This window comes from Didymosphaeria variabile (genome assembly GCF_027946475.1).
Source record: "Didymosphaeria variabile strain IMI 356815 chromosome Unknown scaffold_7, whole genome shotgun sequence".
Taxonomy (NCBI): Eukaryota; Fungi; Ascomycota; class Dothideomycetes; order Pleosporales; family Didymosphaeriaceae; genus Didymosphaeria; species Didymosphaeria variabile.
Genome location: NW_026611626.1, coordinates 1,370,119 through 1,386,934, shown reverse-complemented (window position 1 = coordinate 1,386,934; position 16,816 = coordinate 1,370,119). Strand labels below are relative to the sequence as shown.

Sequence of the window (16,816 nt, the reverse complement as noted above, 5' to 3'; positions counted from 1 at the left end):
AGTACTTTAGTCGGCGAGGCATCGATCGTGGGATGAAGCTTGACTATCGGTTACCCACGCGCAGCGCCCTGCGTTGCTATTCTCGGCCGCAACGACAATGTCCAGCGCTAGACGTATGTTCCTAGGTTCCTAGGGGCGAATGCTCGGCGTTTTAGTGTCCGTCGGTGTCGTTCGAGGAGCGGATAATAGAGAGTGCAAGCGGTCGACCTCCAGGACCCACTGCGTCTTGGGCACATGGGCATTGGTGCCCATGGAAGTTGGCCGGTAGGATCCAAGATCCGCAAGGGCGGGTCTTCGCAGGGTGAATGTCGAGACGAAACAAAGCGTGAAGAGGTGCGTTGGGGGAGTGGTGCAGGAGCCAATGAGACGGAGCAGAAAGCAAGCTTGTGCATCACGTCAGACATGGCGATGATCCAACACGATGCACGCTCTGGTGTTTCATACTCGCCGCACCGCCTGGCAACGCAGACGACACAGCAAGACGGGCGGCCGGCGGAGACGGACACGCAGAGCAGGCACGGGTGGACTTCGTTCAGGCGCGGGTCACGTGCGGTTCCAGGCGCTAGGTGCGAGGCGCGCAGGTCGAACAATGCGGACGCGGTACAAGCGCCCACTGCGGCGGAAAAGGTCCACGACGTCGTCTGCACTCTGCAGGTCACCGTGTCCACTGCGCTCGCGACGGCCCCCACGGACTAACGAAGACGGCGGCTCGGACTCAGCATGGCATCGCGGCCGGGGCGGAAAGTCTAGCGGTGCTCTTCAGGCCTCACCTCTCAGCCATGCCCCAGGCGGTCATGGGTCGCGTCGTATGACAGGCCCCATTTGCAGCAGCGCGTGGCACCCGCATAGCAGGGGAGGGTCACCGCTCGGGGCCTTCTGGAAGCTGCATCGAAGCGGCTGTTCCAGCATCCAGCCGGCGGGAGGACGACGCCTTCTCAACGGCCATGTACAGCAGCAGCAGCGGCCCAGGCGTGGAAGCTCCCGCCCCAGCGCACGACGACCCGACCAGCGCGAGCGACGTCGAGGCTTAGACGGGCGCGACTCTCGCACGCGCCATTCGCGCGACCTCGTCTCGTTGCGACTGTTTCCGCAGTTGAGTTTAGCTGCTCGCGCGGGCCTGGGACGCTATGCTCGAGCCGGTGCCAGACTCGTTCGCCTGCTGCGACGCCCCATGCTCGCCACCAACAGCATCGCACCCGCTCGACGGCAGCGGCACGCGCTACAGCCGTGGACGGCCACGCTGGGGGACTGGCAGAGGACAGCGCATGTGCGCCCGCGGCCACGCTTACGCCCTCGACGCCCTCGACGCACGCGGTGCCTGCAGCCAAGGTCGCCGTCGTCGAGGGCCGCATCGGCACGCGTCCTGTGAGCAGCACATGGCGGCGCCCCTCTCATCACCGCGTCCTGGGACGAACTGCACCGTCTCGCAGCGTCCGTGTCCGGGGCCCTCGCTGCGGCAAGGGCTGGGCGCTGGAGCGCTGTGACACTAAACGGTCGGGAGCTTGGCCGCACGGCCGCCTGGGATGACAATCCGTCAAGGCACCAACCAGTGCCAGCCGCTTTGCCGGGAATGGGACTGTTGGCCTCGCAGATGTAATGTTACTGGGCCTCAGGGCCCTATACCCGTATATACCTGCCAGCAACCCCGGGCATGGCGCAGGCCACCTCGAGAAAGCAAGACCAAGCTCCCGAGTCTGCCTTGCGAGCTTCTCTCCATAGGGCTGCTCTATAAACCTCGTACATAGGCTCAAGCCAATGCAGGAACCCAATTGTATGTTTACCCCCACACCGCTCGACCTTTAAACACATGACGGCTCCATCCTGTTGATCATGACCCCACGGTCTCCCACACAACCACCACAGCCAAAGACGACCACCATCTCACGACGCCTTAGAAACCGCGCCGACCAACATCTCTCCATCCAACCGCCCGAGCTTCCGCAGTTGCGGGGTCTTCGCTCTCGCCGCGCCGCAACTCTACCGTCAAACCGCCGCACATCAACCAGCTACCCGGCACAGGAGGCACACCTCAACCTTTGGAACCCCAACCTCGACCACGCCTTGCAACGTAGCAGCACTTCTCATCCCGCCGACCTAGCGCATTCGAATCTGCTCCTCCAAGAAGCTCTTGATATTGCCGCCTACCACTCGCCCCGTGACGCATCCTCTGCGCTAGTGTCCATTCCACCACCAGAGCCTGAGAATTACCAAGTCCAACCCAGCTCACCGGCTGATCTTCTTCCTTCACCACTACCCTCCTTGTCAGGAAGTCACACTGCGACCGAGTTCGACAATCTCGAATCACCTCACGGTTCTTCGCTTGAATTACAAGACATGAGGTACGGCTTCGTTTCGCGGAAACCCACTTCAAGCTCACCATTTTAGCACTCTGGGGTTCATGATGGCGCCTGCACCGTACGGTATGGAGCACCACTATGGATCTCCTCCGAACATGGAATCGCCTAGTAAGCAGTGGACCCCACCGTACGAGAGTCGGACGACTGACCAGAACAGGCTACCCGCCGATGAGCCAGCCTTACACCGATCCTAAATCAGCTACGTCGGCCTCTTATGCCCCTACTTACACCGCCAGCCCCAGCATGCATCCTCAATCAAGAAGATCAACCGAGTCGTCGGCAATGCCGCCTTACCAACCATCTCTGCCACGGAGTCCCTACCAACAGTCAATGGGACCTACTCGTACAAGTCCGGCGCCGTTGAACTATGCTGCACACTCGGGTGAGCCGTCACCGATGCTCAGTTCCGCTCCCCAGGGGTACTCCTACCCTGCGATACACTCAACGCTTCCCGCTGCATCGTTAGGCAGCAACACTCCAAGCTACCCACCGTAGGCGAAAGGGTTCCTGCAACTCTGGACTCAACTAACAGCAAAGCAGGCCTCCACTATACCCACCAAGCAGTTACAGCATGAACGAATACACACCACTCCCGACCACATTATACCCATCTACTACTTCACCAGCACCTTATTCTTCTTACGAGCACTCGCCTCACCTCGCACCGCACAGCGCCGGTCCTGTTCCTGGGACCACGCCCAACCAAAGCCAGACGAATGGACCAATGCCTCGGATACTAAACTCGCGACCGAAGCCTCAATGTTGGGAGCACGGCTGCAACGGCCGTCAGTTTTCCACATTCAGCAATCTCCTACGACACCAGCGTGAGAAGTCTGGCACAGCTGCAAAGAGTTACTGTCCGCGCTGCGGCGCTGAGTTCACGCGCACAACCGCCAGGAATGGCCACATGGCGCACGAAAAATGCAAAGCACGAAGGACGTCAGATTCGACTAGGTAAGCGGTAAGTCTGAGCATGACTGGCTCGGGCTGACCGCGAGCCTCATTTCAATCCCAAGACGTATCGTGAGCATGACTGCTCGATGGGGTCCTTGATTCGGGCGTTGGCCACCAAGAGGCTCCCAAGGGGGGGATGTGTGAGAATGGAGGTGAAGATGTTATGGCCCTCCTTCCAGCAAGCGTCAGCCGCCCACTGCGCTGTTGCCTCCCCCCCCACCTCATGTCTGCACAACAACAAATCCGCCTCAGACGCCGCAAGGCAATGGCGGGCTTCGGCGACGACGAAAGACACGATGTATGCATAAGAGACCGGAGTCTTGTTTTCTGCAGCGATATCATCACAGCGATTCTGCGCATGTGCGAATTTATTTTTAACCCCCAGTTCATACCATCTGTATTACTGCGCTTCTCATTCGGATATGTATTATTCATTGTGGCGCACAGGCGCAAAATACCATGTTGGGCCAGGCAAACTCAAGCGCTGAAGATTGCCCCCCAAAGAAGCTTCTTTCTCCTACTGTTCTGGATCGATGGGGAAGTTCCTGCGGGACGAACAGACTCGAGATGAAGGGAAGGAAGACGGGCGCATGGAGGAGCCGTGGAGGGGCCGTGTGGGTCGCAGGCTATCGCCCCAGCACCAGGGCTCGCGCAGTCGCGCGAAAGGGCTCAGGGTTACGGGCGAGAGATGGCTTACGCGGTCGACTGACGCACCAATCGCTGGGCGCGTGCTCTCGGTGGCTTGCTCGCTCTCCAGAAGACAAATACGTAGTCATGGCTCTCTTTCACCGCCCCGACTGGGCGGTTCGCCAGAGTCATGCCGCTGTCGCACGCCGGTCGGCATGTTCCGCCGTCTGCGGCCCCGTTGCTTGGCAGTGTGTTTGTGTTGTAGCTGGAGCGCCCTCGCGCCAATAGGAGCACGAGGATATGCAAATATGCGACATTACTACCCGAAGTGGCACTTTGACGTGAGCAGTCTTTGGCCGTACCCTTGGCCTGGAATGTCACTCTTCGGGCTCGAGTGTGGTACCAGTGCCGTGTCACGCTAACTGTTGCGCTTACAGGGTCCTCGCCAGTCTTTTCCTCCATCCAGTAGCGCGCGATGTGACCTCTGTGCTGGTACACGGAGGACAGGAAATGGAATACCCTTGTGGGCTAGTCCACGCGACGGGCGTGCAAAAGCGCGAGACCTTCGGACCATTGTCTGCGCCTTTCGGTGCTATACGTGAGCGTGTCCAAGTCAGTCTTGCACACCATGGACGGTCAGGGACCAAGTGTGCTCGTGGCGGACGGTTTGGGGCGGGAAGCCTCGTGTTGCCAAACGTGGGAACCCAGCACCGATCAATTCGTCTCTACCTGAGACCCCGTACATTGCTGAGTTATACTCCGACGATGAGTCCGAACGGAGGTCTGCACGACTGAGATTTGCTCTGCATCACCGAGTCATGCGCAATGCGATGAGTGCAGTGCATCGAGACGATGACATCCATGCATGTCTGTCAAACTTCCGTAGCAGTTGCGCCTTGCTATGCATCGGCCCAGCCTGCCACCTATGTCATCGATGATTCGACAGTGATGATCTATACTGTGTAAACCTCTGGAGAGTCATTACTGCCATGCCACCCGACGGGGGGCGGGTCACTGTCACCTCCGGCGGGTTACAAAATGCATGTGGCTTGACGTGTGGAGCCCTACAATTCGAGCCTGCTTTGCGAGGTCACGTTACCATGAACGCGGAGGGAGATAAGGTACCGCGAGGAACCGGACCTAACGGTACCTTGCGCCAATGAAGCCGATTTCCGATGCGACGGGGATATCCTTTCTTCCCCACATGGCCCGGGGGGCCGGCAAGCTAAATTTATACTCTGTGCTGGGGTACCCTGAGAAGCGTGGTCGCGCTCGCAGATTGCTTCGAGGCTTGACTGATCGGTCTTGTTCGCTTCAAGCCTTGGAGTACTTTACCCTGGGGCCGGATGTGGTACCCTTCCAAGATTCTTGCGCTAGGGAAGGTTGAGGCGATGCCCTACCTGGGCGAAAACGCTTTTGTTCAGTATGAGGCACATGAGCCCCTTTGAGAAGGTCGGGTAATACTATGCGAAATGATCTCGTTCGTTATAATTGTCACTGTCTTGATCAGCTAGAGACAATGAGACAATGACACAGCAGAGCTAAGGCCTCCTTCACTTTGTGGCTAGTCTCCTCAATGTGGAAACGTACGAGCCGCGAGCACGGGCACAGACGTCGCCACTCAAGCCTGGCGTTCGGTCGCGGAGCTCCGTCCGACGCGCAATGCGGTGATCACTCTGGCGAAAGTCCTACACAGTATAGCGCGCGGTGTAGACTAGTATTCCCAACTGTCTCAACTTGGAGTCGATCAATGGTAACGGCTCCACCTAATGATCTAGAGCAGTATCTTGCCGAGCGTGTTTGACTTTGCTTTACCGAACACTCCAGCTTCGACCCGACAGGAGATAAACAGTCTACAACGACGCATTCGCATCTTACACCGCCCTTTACATGGCGACTGTGTGCCCTGTAAGATCGGGAAACATGGGTTTCTACGAGAGCGCTGTCAGGAGCGGTCTGCGACGTGAATGGTCCGCTCGTAGACCGTGCCGCAGTTATAACAGAGTTCTGACATGAGCTTGACGAATTCGCTGACAGGCATATGGGATCCCTGAACAGGAATCCCTGCGGGACGGCTGTGCGGGAAGGATGGCGTTCGACCCTTGACAGGACAGGCCTTCGTAAGTGCACGTGAACAGGGCAAGGTTCTCGAAACGCAGGAGATTGCGAGCGAATCATGTTGGATGTTGGTTCTCGATGTCGACCAGACGAGGACGAGGTCAATATCGGACAGAAGAGACATTGGACCATCTATGAGGCCAACGCCCGAGAGAAAGTAACAGCCATGTTGGACACGTTGTAGGGCTGCGTCTTTGTGTTACGATGGCGGTCCCGCGAGGCTGTCTCATGACAGTCTCTCCACAGGGTTAGCTGCAGTGTGCCCATTTGTCTGTTGCGTCGCTTGCACGGCCCGAAGCTTCAGTCGAGTCATCGTGCATGAAGCATGGCGTTGTCTGACCACTCCTGCAGTAGCGTTCTTGACCGCGCTACCAGCGGTACCCACAACGTTGCTCATGGCCTATGCTGCAGCCAAGACACTACTTGGGCCCCGGTCGCACATTAGACCCCGGAGAATGTAGCATGGATGGCCTGAAGGTCAGCCCGTGCGAGGGCGTTTAGGTGACCACATCTGGCGAAATCTGGTTGTGAGCGTGATCTTCAATCAAGTTTGAGCATTTACCCGTTTGACATCTTTCGTCATAGTGTCAACTTCAACTGACGGAGCTTTCTTTCGAAGAAATTACAGCATGTTGATCCGATATTCGCGTGCCATCAATACCGTCATTTTGCCGGACTTTGCACTACGGGCCGGTAATTTTCGAAATCGGACCATGGCCGGTGGGTGGGTTCGCTGCACAGGAGCCGGCGCACGCCAATATGGGGGCCAACGTCCGCCTGAGGCCACTGTGCCGCCTACCCCCGCCATGCTCCTGGAACGTTCCTTGGAAGGACTCCACGGGAGGAACATCAAGATGCGAATCTATTTGATCCTTTGGGAAACCTTCAATTGACCGCACTTTGCAGGAAGACAGGCATTCGTACTGCGCAATCGCACATGGTCAGCACCATCAGAGCAATTTTGGGCGAGGCTGCTCGGGCTCTCCGTCTCGCGTGCTAGATGACTGTACCCGCGTCTGCGCGATCGTTCATACCCTTGTCGCGACATCGTTGCCCGGCATATACGAGGGTAGTCAGACAGATCTCATCAGTACGGCGTGGTGTTGGCCTTTCGCGTCATCACAAAGATGACTTTGACACGATACTGACTTGTATTGTGCTTTTCTTTCTCTAACCTTGTCAAAGGGGACCTGTAAAGACGGGCGGCAGTGACGGGTCTGACTGCCGAACTGCACCAGTGAAGATGGGTGCAGAAGCTTGACAACATCCCTTTTCCATGTCCTGTTGCCCAGCGTAAATTTGATGGTCGCTACACGTGGCGTCAAAGGCGATTCCACGACATCGGTGTGCGTTGCATATACTGTCATGCACGAGACCCTTACATTCGAGACGAAGGACGGGATTCTTCGCAACGTGAGTGACATTTAGCTTGAGTGTAGTAGCATAGTGAGTACGATTTCCATGAAGAAGCACTTTGATGCAGTGCAGAGGCGTGGTTGTAGACCAGACGTGCTGGCAACTGCAAGATCTTTAGTACATTGATTCTCGGCTCTGGAGCGAGTCCCCACCCAAATCCGCAATATGAAGTCCCGAGTCACTCAAAAGATGCAGTGTATCGAGCTATAGCGCTGCCCTTCGGTGACGAGGGATAACCGTTTCAATTACCTTGCGACTCGTGCTTGCGTTTTGTCAACGCGGCAGGACTACGATGCGATTTTAAAGCTACCGCGGGCTCACTCGGATGCGAAAACATGTAGACATGCAGGTACCGGGTCCTCGGAGGCGTTGAGCTGTGGGCTAGGGATCCTCGCGTTGTCAAGACGATATTTGGGGTTGGAATTCTGCAACCATCCCACGAATGTATGCAGTGTGACCGGTAACGCTGAATGCGGGGAGGGTTCCCTAGTGTGTGTCGTATGGCACGGGTACCTCCGTCTCGCAACCGAATTGGACACAGTCCAGTTGTCTCGTGCGTTTCGCACGAGTGAGGATAACGAGGCACACCTTCCGTCATTTACGTTCATGGCTTCTGCATGCGTGGCTGTTGGCCTGCTGCGCCCCGAGCATGCGAATCTCGGAAAGCACATAACACCGCGACTGATGGTGCCTTAGGTTCACTTTCTCTCACACGCTGCATCCTCACCTGACATAGGCACTCTGATATACAGACCTCGGAAGGGACGTACGCTTTCCAGGGAACGATCTTTTTCGCTCCACACAGACGCCTGAGCTAGACTTCCCTTGATTGCATTCAAGCATCGCCTCGCTTGGTGACTCCAGCCTGCTCCACCGGCCATTGAGCTTATCGTATCCCCGCTCCGCCTCGCTTGCATGCCACATCATGGTTGACATGAGCAGGCGCAGTGGGCCTTCGATAGTAGGTTTCCTCTGCATGGCCCTTCCAGCTCGGATACGATCATGGTAAAAAGGGCGTCCGGTGACTCAACGGCTGCCCAGATTATGTGGGTACTCAAGTATGGTAGGTAGGTACCGATATTCACACGTGACCTGCCTAAAGCAGAAACGTCTTGGCGGCGGCTTCCCGCTCCGCTGACTCTTAAAACCGACATCACTTCAACCACGTCAGCGAAGGCGCTCGTCGTTCATCATCCTCAATCGCTATCACGAACAACAATGTTACAATGCCTCTGATCTAGCTTGTCAAGGCAGATCGTTTGCTCCAGCGTACGGTCGCCACCAGAAACCGTGGCCACATTGCCCGCTTGACAGAGAAACAGCCCGCGCTTGCGTCCAACATCCGTGACCATGTTTCCCTCAATGGTTGTACTCTTTCAGACACACTATTCACACACGAACTCGCGATCAATAAAACCGTCTCTAAATAACTCTTATACGCGGCGGCGGTACCACACCCCTTGAGCAGCTAATATCACGACTGCCCTAACCCCCTAATCAGGAAAACCTGTAGTTGGGACTACCATGATGGCATCCATATTCACATTTGATCCGGACCCTCCGAGGGTTTCTAGCCCTTGGGCGAGGGCGACTCCACCTCCAGAGCAGCAACCACGCTCAACACTCACTCCGAAACCTAAGAGTGTCGGACCGCTTCTCATTTCCAAGAAGAGGAGAGATGATGAAGCTTCGGCTACGGTAGACTACAGCACGATTACGAGACTTGAGGCTGAGCCACAGGAAGGACCTACAGAGTACAAGCTACACTTGCTGCTTCGCAAACGTAGATCATTCACGAGCGCCAGCACTGGACGCCCTGTTTCTGGACCCTTGCGTAGGAGTGACAGTTATGCACCAGGCAAGCAATCCGCCCATAGTTTACATTCAAACACATCGCCACCGTTGGGCGCTACTCAAAGCCGGCAGCATCGTCTGGAACAACTCACCACTCAAATGCTGTGGCGCCTGCAGCAATCGTGTCCACACCATGGCTCTTCATCAATGGCCGGGGTCCAGCTTCAATTCCCGGATGAGGCAAATCTTGTTGGCCCTGTCATGCCTCAACGATTGTATCCTGGATTGGAAGAGAGCAAGGGTGCGCTTTACGAAATTGGTGTCGCTGACGATGGTGAATTGATTGGTCTTGCTGAGGACGAGATGGAAGAGTCCCTGAATAATCTTCGTGCCATGGCGTAAGTTTGCCCTTTTCTCAAGAGTTGACCAAGTAGGAGTATTGTTCCAATTCTTTAGGCATCACCAGCTAGTCAATTCCCGCGGATGACCACTTACACTTATATGAATGAAGCTGACTATGTTACCTCCTTTCAGAGCTAGTTTGGGTTGCCAGGTCGACGTAGTGCGTATGTTAGCCGTCGGTGATTGCGAGTGGGTAGAAGGCGGTATACCGCGACAATCGAGGCTACTGGTCGCCGAAGCATACGTGCATCCAGATCAGCTCTTGGTTAAACAAGATCACAAGGACGAGAACGATCAAAGCTCGCATCCAACTGCGCATGCATCTTTACCACAACTTCGTGTCTCACTGGCGGGTGCAACGATGTCCGGCAAGTCCAGTCTGCTTGGCACGCTCTCGACGGGCACATTCGACAACGGCCGAGGAAAGAGCCGTCTGAGTCTCCTGAAGCACAGGCACGAGATTGAGTCCGGAGTGACGAGCTCTATCACACAGGAATTGATCGGCTATGGGGATCTACTTGATCCGGACGGGGACAGGTCTCTCTCACAGATCATCAACTATGGTGGTACGGACATATTGTCGTGGACCGACATTCACGCATCTACAGAATCTTTAACAGCGGGTAGACTGGTTTTCCTTACCGATTCTGCAGGCCACCCTCGGTTTCGGCGGACTACGGTTCGTGGCTTAGTCGGTTGGGATCCCCATTACACATTACTCTGTATTCCTGCAGATAACGTTGAGGACAGCTCATCGTCAGGCTCAAGGGACAACCTTACCTCCTCTACTGCGGACCTGGACCTATCGGGCGAGCTGCTTCGCCTGTGTCTGTCGTTGGAACTTTCACTTCTGATCGTTATCACGAAGTATGATTTGGCCAAGAAGGCTGGCCTCAAGAGCGTCCTCACAAGGGTGCTTTCCACTCTGAGAGATGCTGGTAGAACAGGACGGATCATTGCCGACCCTTCTACACCACCGCTGAATGCTAGTCTTGAGAGGATTTCGTCTGATGATCTACTGGAGGCAGAGGGCGTCACACAGGCTTTCGACACGGCACCTTTAGCAGTCGTTCCCATAATCCTCACTAGTGCGCTCAGTGGCACAGGGCTGCGCAAGCTTCATGCGCTTCTTCGGACGCTGCCTGTGCCTGCAGCTCCTTCACCCCCTTCGGTCCCTCGCAAACCTTTGTTCCATGTCGAAGACGTATATGCGACTCACGCGTCACGGAATGACTCCGTGAAGCCGACAATCGTTGGCGGTCACCTGAGCTCCGGCGAAGTGAACATCGGGGACGAGCTTGTGCTTGGACCGTACCCCATGGACACAAGCCCAGATGATAGTGATTCAGGAAGTGGAAGGCTATCCGTCCGTAACTCACCAGTCCCAACATCGCGATCATATCCAGGTGCTCTACAGAAGAGATCCACTGCTCGCACGCACACCGCTTCCAGCCCGCTATTCGAATGGCGAAAGGTTCATGTCACGTCCTTGCGCAATCTCAGACTGCCAGTCTCCACTTTACATTCTGGACAAGTCGGTACCCTTGGGCTAGTACCCATCCATGCTCCGATCTCAAGCCCTGCCACTACCCGGATCAGGAAAGGCATGATCCTCTCCGACCAGAATCCTCAAGCGCGCAAGAACATTACTGTCCAATTCACTGGACCACAAACAGACAATGCCAAGGCTTTGACCGTCGGCAGTGCCGTTGTGGTTTTCTTCGCTAGCGTGCGAGCCCCATCGAAAGTACTTTCGGTGACACCGATCTTATCGACAAGCGAGACTATGACTCCACATCACGCTGATGCGGGGCTAGAAGATGAAGGATTCGGCTTTGGATTTGGATTTGATGATGATTCGGCTAGCGATCCTAGCGATGGGGCTAGTGGAGGCGGTGCCGCAGCTACAGCCGTGACCGCGATTGTCCAATTCCAGTTCATTGGGGGCAGAGAATTCGTAGAGGATGATGCAAAGGTGCTCGTTATGCCTGGTGGACGGCCTGGTTTGAGTGGAAGCATTGAGAGGGGTGAGAAAGGCCTTGCTGGTTTAGAGGGCTTCGTTGGGAGGGTAGTTGATGAGAGCGTGTGACAGACGGAGAAACACCTGGAACCATGCAATGACCAGAAGTGAGGGTGCTGTTTCAGCGACTCAGGTTATGGCGCTCGGGGTTTAGTTTCTGTATCGACACTCTCGATCGGCCTGGCATCGCAATCAGCATTCTCTTTCGGAGTCCCACTTATGCATTTGGCAACATATATCGGAGTTTTTCGGCGTTAAATCTTCATTGAGCATTCATCCTCATTTTCTACCATCCCATGTTCCAGTCGTTTCCCATTCAACCTTACCACGTTGCCACCACGACAAACATACCTATGGCAGACTTGCATGCTTCGCTTAACGACCTTGCAATATACTTCCTTGGAGCTGTCGCCCTGTCAAACAGAAGCTGTATGGACTATGAGCATATGTCGATATAGCCGGTGCACGAGACATGACCCTTAGGAATGCCGAAGGTGACACCACGGAAGACGATGGGTATAAGATGTGACATGCGCATCCGTTACGGAAGTATTCACGAAGGCGCCGCGTACTGAGGTGCACATGGTTTCAACGCATTAGCAGGAGTATTATCATCCAAAATTATCAAAAACCATTAGATGTCTCATATGAGCAAACCATCTGCTCCGTAACCAAGTGATTGCAATCTGTTCATCAGTCCTCACCACTAAGGTTGACCATTGGCTCCGTTAGCGTGTTGCTGCTGCACACCCTTCTCATGACCAAGCCTATTCTTCTTCCGCTGATCCTTAATCTCATGGAATGCAGCCGTGATAGCATGCAAGACACTGCCTCAAAAGCTTGTTAGCATGTTTTAAAGTGATTGGGTTGTCGAAGATTGGGTGCATCAACTTACGTGCTGACAATAGCTAGTATAAACGTCCCCCAAGGCAGATTGCAAGTGTCATCCCGACTCGCCGTCTGGCCTGTAATGTTGCCTCCATTATTCCCACCCAGACGCGAAGGATTATAGCAGTGTTTCGCGCCTGCCAGCCCGCCACTCGGCCTCGTGAGAACAGTCACGGCAATAAAGGCTCCGACGAACAGGACGTCCAGCAGCACCCACAACCAACGCATCACGCGACCTCCGGGGTTAGCGCTCTTCTTGATGCAGCCGAGTAGCATGGAGATGAGTGTGTATAGCACGGCGGCGGCGAGAATGCCTTCGACGGCGCCGAAAGCGCCGTTGACGCCGCGTCGGGTTTTGATCGAGTTGACTAGGCGGTACACTTTGTAGAGACGCTGGGAGAAGATGCCGAGGGAGATGACGGAGGACAAGAACTGGAGGACGCGCGTGAAGCGCAGAAACCAGCGGTAGAAGCGGCCGTGCTTCAGCTTGTCTGGGATGAAGCGTGTCAAGAGGCCAGTTTGATCCCTCTTGTCGTAGGTGGGGTTATCGGCAGGGCCATCGTAGGGGCGGCGGCGGGCGCTGTAGGAATCGGTGGGTGAGCTCATTCTTAGAGTCAGATAGAGGTTCTTGACGTATCGAAGTTTTGATTCGGTTCCAGGACTGTTTGACGGCACGCACGCAGCAATCTTATACACGCAATTCTACGCGCATCTACGCGCAGTGTGTACCGTGGGTAGTACAACATCGTCACTGTTGGTCACCGGCTGCGTCGACTGCAACATGAACAAAGGACGGACAGCAAGCTCAACCAGAACTCAACCATGGTATGTCGCAGCCTTGCAGATTTGTTATGGCGCCACGGCCAGTGACAGGCTTTCGGCCGCAGAGCCGGCAACACACATGCACAGCACGACGGAAGTTGCGTTGCCCGGTGGTGCAGGCTTCACGTGATGACGTTTGGCGACGTCACCACAAAAGGGCCCGACGCTACCAACCTTGGACGGACAGACACGACGTAGTACTGAACAGCACTTCTCTCCCGAGAAAAGTACTGTTGGCATGTATCTCCAGACCAAAGACTCGATTGCGCCTATCTGATGTCGCTGTGTACAAGATTCGAGACGGGCTTCGTCGCCCCTCATTTGTCCCTTCACGAGTATTCACAACGACTAAGAATCCGGTCTCATCCAAGGCATGGATTGGTTGTTGATGCTGAGGGAGGTGTCTAGCCAGAGCAATAGCTTACCCCCAGAAGAGCGCACCAATGGCCACCGCTGAACCAACTTTCTGCGACCCTAGACCGATTAGCATCATTTATATCTGCCTCTCGATCCTAGCTCAAAACCTGTAGTGCACGTCAGATCTTCGAGTCCAAGCGTAGAGCATGGAATCCGGCCCAATTTCTTTCCACGGTAGAATGTGCCCCGGATTCTGTCAACATTCAATCCTTGACAATCCATGTCGTCAACTGAAGTGCAAGAGAAGGGAACTAGAATAGAACAACTAAGATCAACCTTGATTCGAGAAACTCAGACTTGATCCGAGCTACGCCGCGCCGCGTGCTTGCCACCGATTCGGACTTTGTATCTGAAACGATTGATGTACATCTGCGGCGTAATTGCAATAATGATGAGACTGCCAAGTATCCACGAAGCCCAGAATTCCCCTACTGCACTTTATCTGTCTCCTTCATTGCTCTGACTTGCACCGCCGTCCTCGTCCCCATTGATCTCCATGGCTTTGCGCAAGTCCTTGATGTGTTTGCCGAATTCACCCCAAGCAGCCAAATCCATGTTGATGGTGACATCGTGAATCTTTTTGCTGACCGTAATGAGAGTGTCGTGTTTCCTTTTGATCTTGAGGAACATTTTGCGGACGTTTGTTGTCTTCATCTCGTCAGAGGCGTGGAGAGACGAGGAGTGCGTTGGAGTAGGCGACTCTTCTTGAGAATACTGGTCTCTTTGCCGTTTCAACGTCTCGATCTCTTGACTCAATGTGGCGTTCTTTGCTTCTAGGGCTTTAACAGACTCCTCCGTATCCACAAACACCTCTCTTTGGTCGAGATCCTTTATCAGTTGCTCATGAGCGGCCTTCTCTACCTTGAGCCGATCTTTAAGCAAGTGATTCTCCGTTTGCAGTACGGTGATTTGTTGGACCTTCTCGCCGTCTTGTTCCGTAATCGTGCGCTGGATATCATCAAGAGTTGTCTTGGTTTCTTGGCTCTGTGCTTCTGCTTGAGACTCATGCTCACGCTGACTTTGATGCAATCTTGTCTCGTAGTCCTGTCGCATATTGTTGATCTGAGTCTCACGGTCCTGCATAGTCTGTTGCGTTGTGGCCTCATGCTCGCGTCGCAATTCCGCCATCATAGAGACATGGTCTTGTTGCATTCGTCGCACCTTGGCATCGTTCTCGAGTTTCATAGTCTCGATCCTAGCCTCGTAGTCTCGTTTGCATGTTGCCAGCTCACTCTCCAATTGTGCTACTCGCTTAGCATATGGATCTGAGCCCGCTATGCTCTTTTGATATTGACTGAAGTTCTTAGACGCCGATCTGGTAGCTTGCTCGCCGGGAGTCATGGGTGACGGTATTAGGTCTGCGTCTTCGCTAGTGTTCACCGTACCCTGATTAGAGTTCCCCGCGAATGACCAAGTACTACGCGAATTTCGTACACCAAGTCCTTGAAAGAAGCTCTTCCCCTCTGTTACCTCGTTTTTCTTGATCTTCGGCGCGGTTTCAAGTTGTCTTGATAATGTATCGTCATCCTCGTCCTCGAGGCATATTGGCGCTAGAGATGATCCCCCCTTCGACGTAATAGGCTTGGCACCACTTTGATTAGTCTTCTGTACCTTAGAAGGGCGCTCTTTAGATTCTTCTCCTCTATGTTGCGGCGTGCTCCTCTTGTGCGGAACGACGGGTCTGACAGACTTCTTCTTCTTAGTTGAGCTCTGTGACTGCGTTGTACCTTGCTTCTTACTTACCGGAGGGGCCTTAGCCTGTGCAATTTTCAGCATCTTCTCGTTTCCTTCACCAAAAGTAATAGATCCGTGCTGGCGTCTTTCCGGCGTGTTCGGCCGCCTTGTCTGAGTCTTGCTCACCGTGATACTGCTGCGCTCTTCCTCGCTGCTTGAGCCAGAGCCCTCGCTGGAGCAAGCTGGCGTTCTATTGCGAAGGCTCCGCGGCGTAGCAGGTCGCTCTCTGTGCCCTTGCGGTCTAGCAGCGAGGAGATTGTTCCAAAGTGCAGGGCCCCAAAGCGGCGTCGATAATAAGTGGAGGGAAAGTCGTTGTTGATTGCCGTGAGATACAGATGAAGACGATGGACCACGACGTGTCGATCTCCGAGTGGAGCTGGATCGATGTCTGCTATGAGAAGATGGCGACATATTAGAGCTTGAATTAGAATTCTACTGACGATCGTACAGTCTATATCGTGCACAGCGACGCGTCTCTTACACCGTGACACGCAAAGGGGGACACTCGAAGCCAAAGCGACTTACAGTGTCGCGAGAGGATCGCTTCCGATCTGAGGGTGTTTAGTAAGAGGACAGGCCTGTGGCCTTCGAATTGGTCGATGCGCGTGACACCTAGACACCAGAAGAAGAAGGCACAAAGAAGCCGTAGGTAAAGGAAGTAAAAAGACGGTTTCGAGTGAGTGATATAAGGTATATGTGATCTTTCTCCAAGATGGTAGTCTCATGAAAAGATGATGTGGTGGCGATAGCCCAACGTTCCGTATGGAATCGCTTGTGCCTGTATAGGAGGGATGCCCGATGCCTAGTTGGCTGTTTGAAGTCGCCGTGGTGCTAGGGTAATGTGTAAATTATCGAAGGAAGTGGCTGCGTGAACCGGGCGATCCATCGCGAGGTGCTGAAGGTTGGAGGTGTCGGTGAGAGTGGCGCTAGGGGTAGTTGACTTGCAAGTGAAAGAATGGCTGACTGGATGAGAAATCGAGGTTAAGTGCGACAATTAGGTAGCCGCATCCTATACCGCTAAACACGCGTGGTATCAAGGTGTCGAGATACAGTAATTGCCGCGGCTAAGTAGTGCTCGCATGAAGGCTCTTGAATCTTATGCTGCAACAGAGCAAAATTATACCAGGAAGGGAGTAGTTTGCACATACCATACCAAATCATCATCTTCTTTGACGTTGTGACGCAACACCGTATGCCCATGCACGCGCTGCATCATGAAGATTCCATCATTGACCCTAGCACACCATACGTGGCATTCTCCGTGCAC

At 54.5% G+C, this 16,816-nt stretch overlaps 3 protein-coding genes across 3 annotated transcripts; 1 reads left to right on the top strand and 2 right to left on the bottom strand.

Annotated features, from left to right (window-relative positions):
* Nucleotides 1-9,473: 9,473 nt before the first annotated feature.
* N0V89_009595 (uncharacterized protein) lies at nucleotides 9,474-11,757 on the top strand (the record flags this gene model as incomplete). The annotated part of the gene is made up of 2 exons (XM_056218346.1): nucleotides 9,474-9,664; nucleotides 9,801-11,757. 2 exons carry the CDS (start codon nucleotides 9,474-9,476, stop codon nucleotides 11,755-11,757), a joined length of 2,148 nt encoding a protein of 715 aa, XP_056067611.1.
* Nucleotides 11,758-12,579: 822 nt separating this feature from the next.
* On the bottom strand, nucleotides 12,580-13,322 carry N0V89_009594 (uncharacterized protein; the record flags this gene model as incomplete). Its single annotated transcript, XM_056218345.1, has 2 exons — nucleotides 12,580-13,237; nucleotides 13,318-13,322. 2 exons carry the CDS (start codon nucleotides 13,320-13,322, stop codon nucleotides 12,580-12,582), a joined length of 663 nt encoding a protein of 220 aa, XP_056067610.1.
* A 931-nt stretch (nucleotides 13,323-14,253) lies between these two features.
* Nucleotides 14,254-16,805, bottom strand: N0V89_009593 (uncharacterized protein; the record flags this gene model as incomplete). The annotated part of the gene is made up of 2 exons (XM_056218344.1): nucleotides 14,254-15,731; nucleotides 16,799-16,805. The coding sequence occupies 2 exons, from the start codon at nucleotides 16,803-16,805 to the stop codon at nucleotides 14,254-14,256; spliced, it is 1,485 nt and encodes a 494-aa protein (XP_056067609.1).
* Nucleotides 16,806-16,816: the final 11 nt, after the last annotated feature.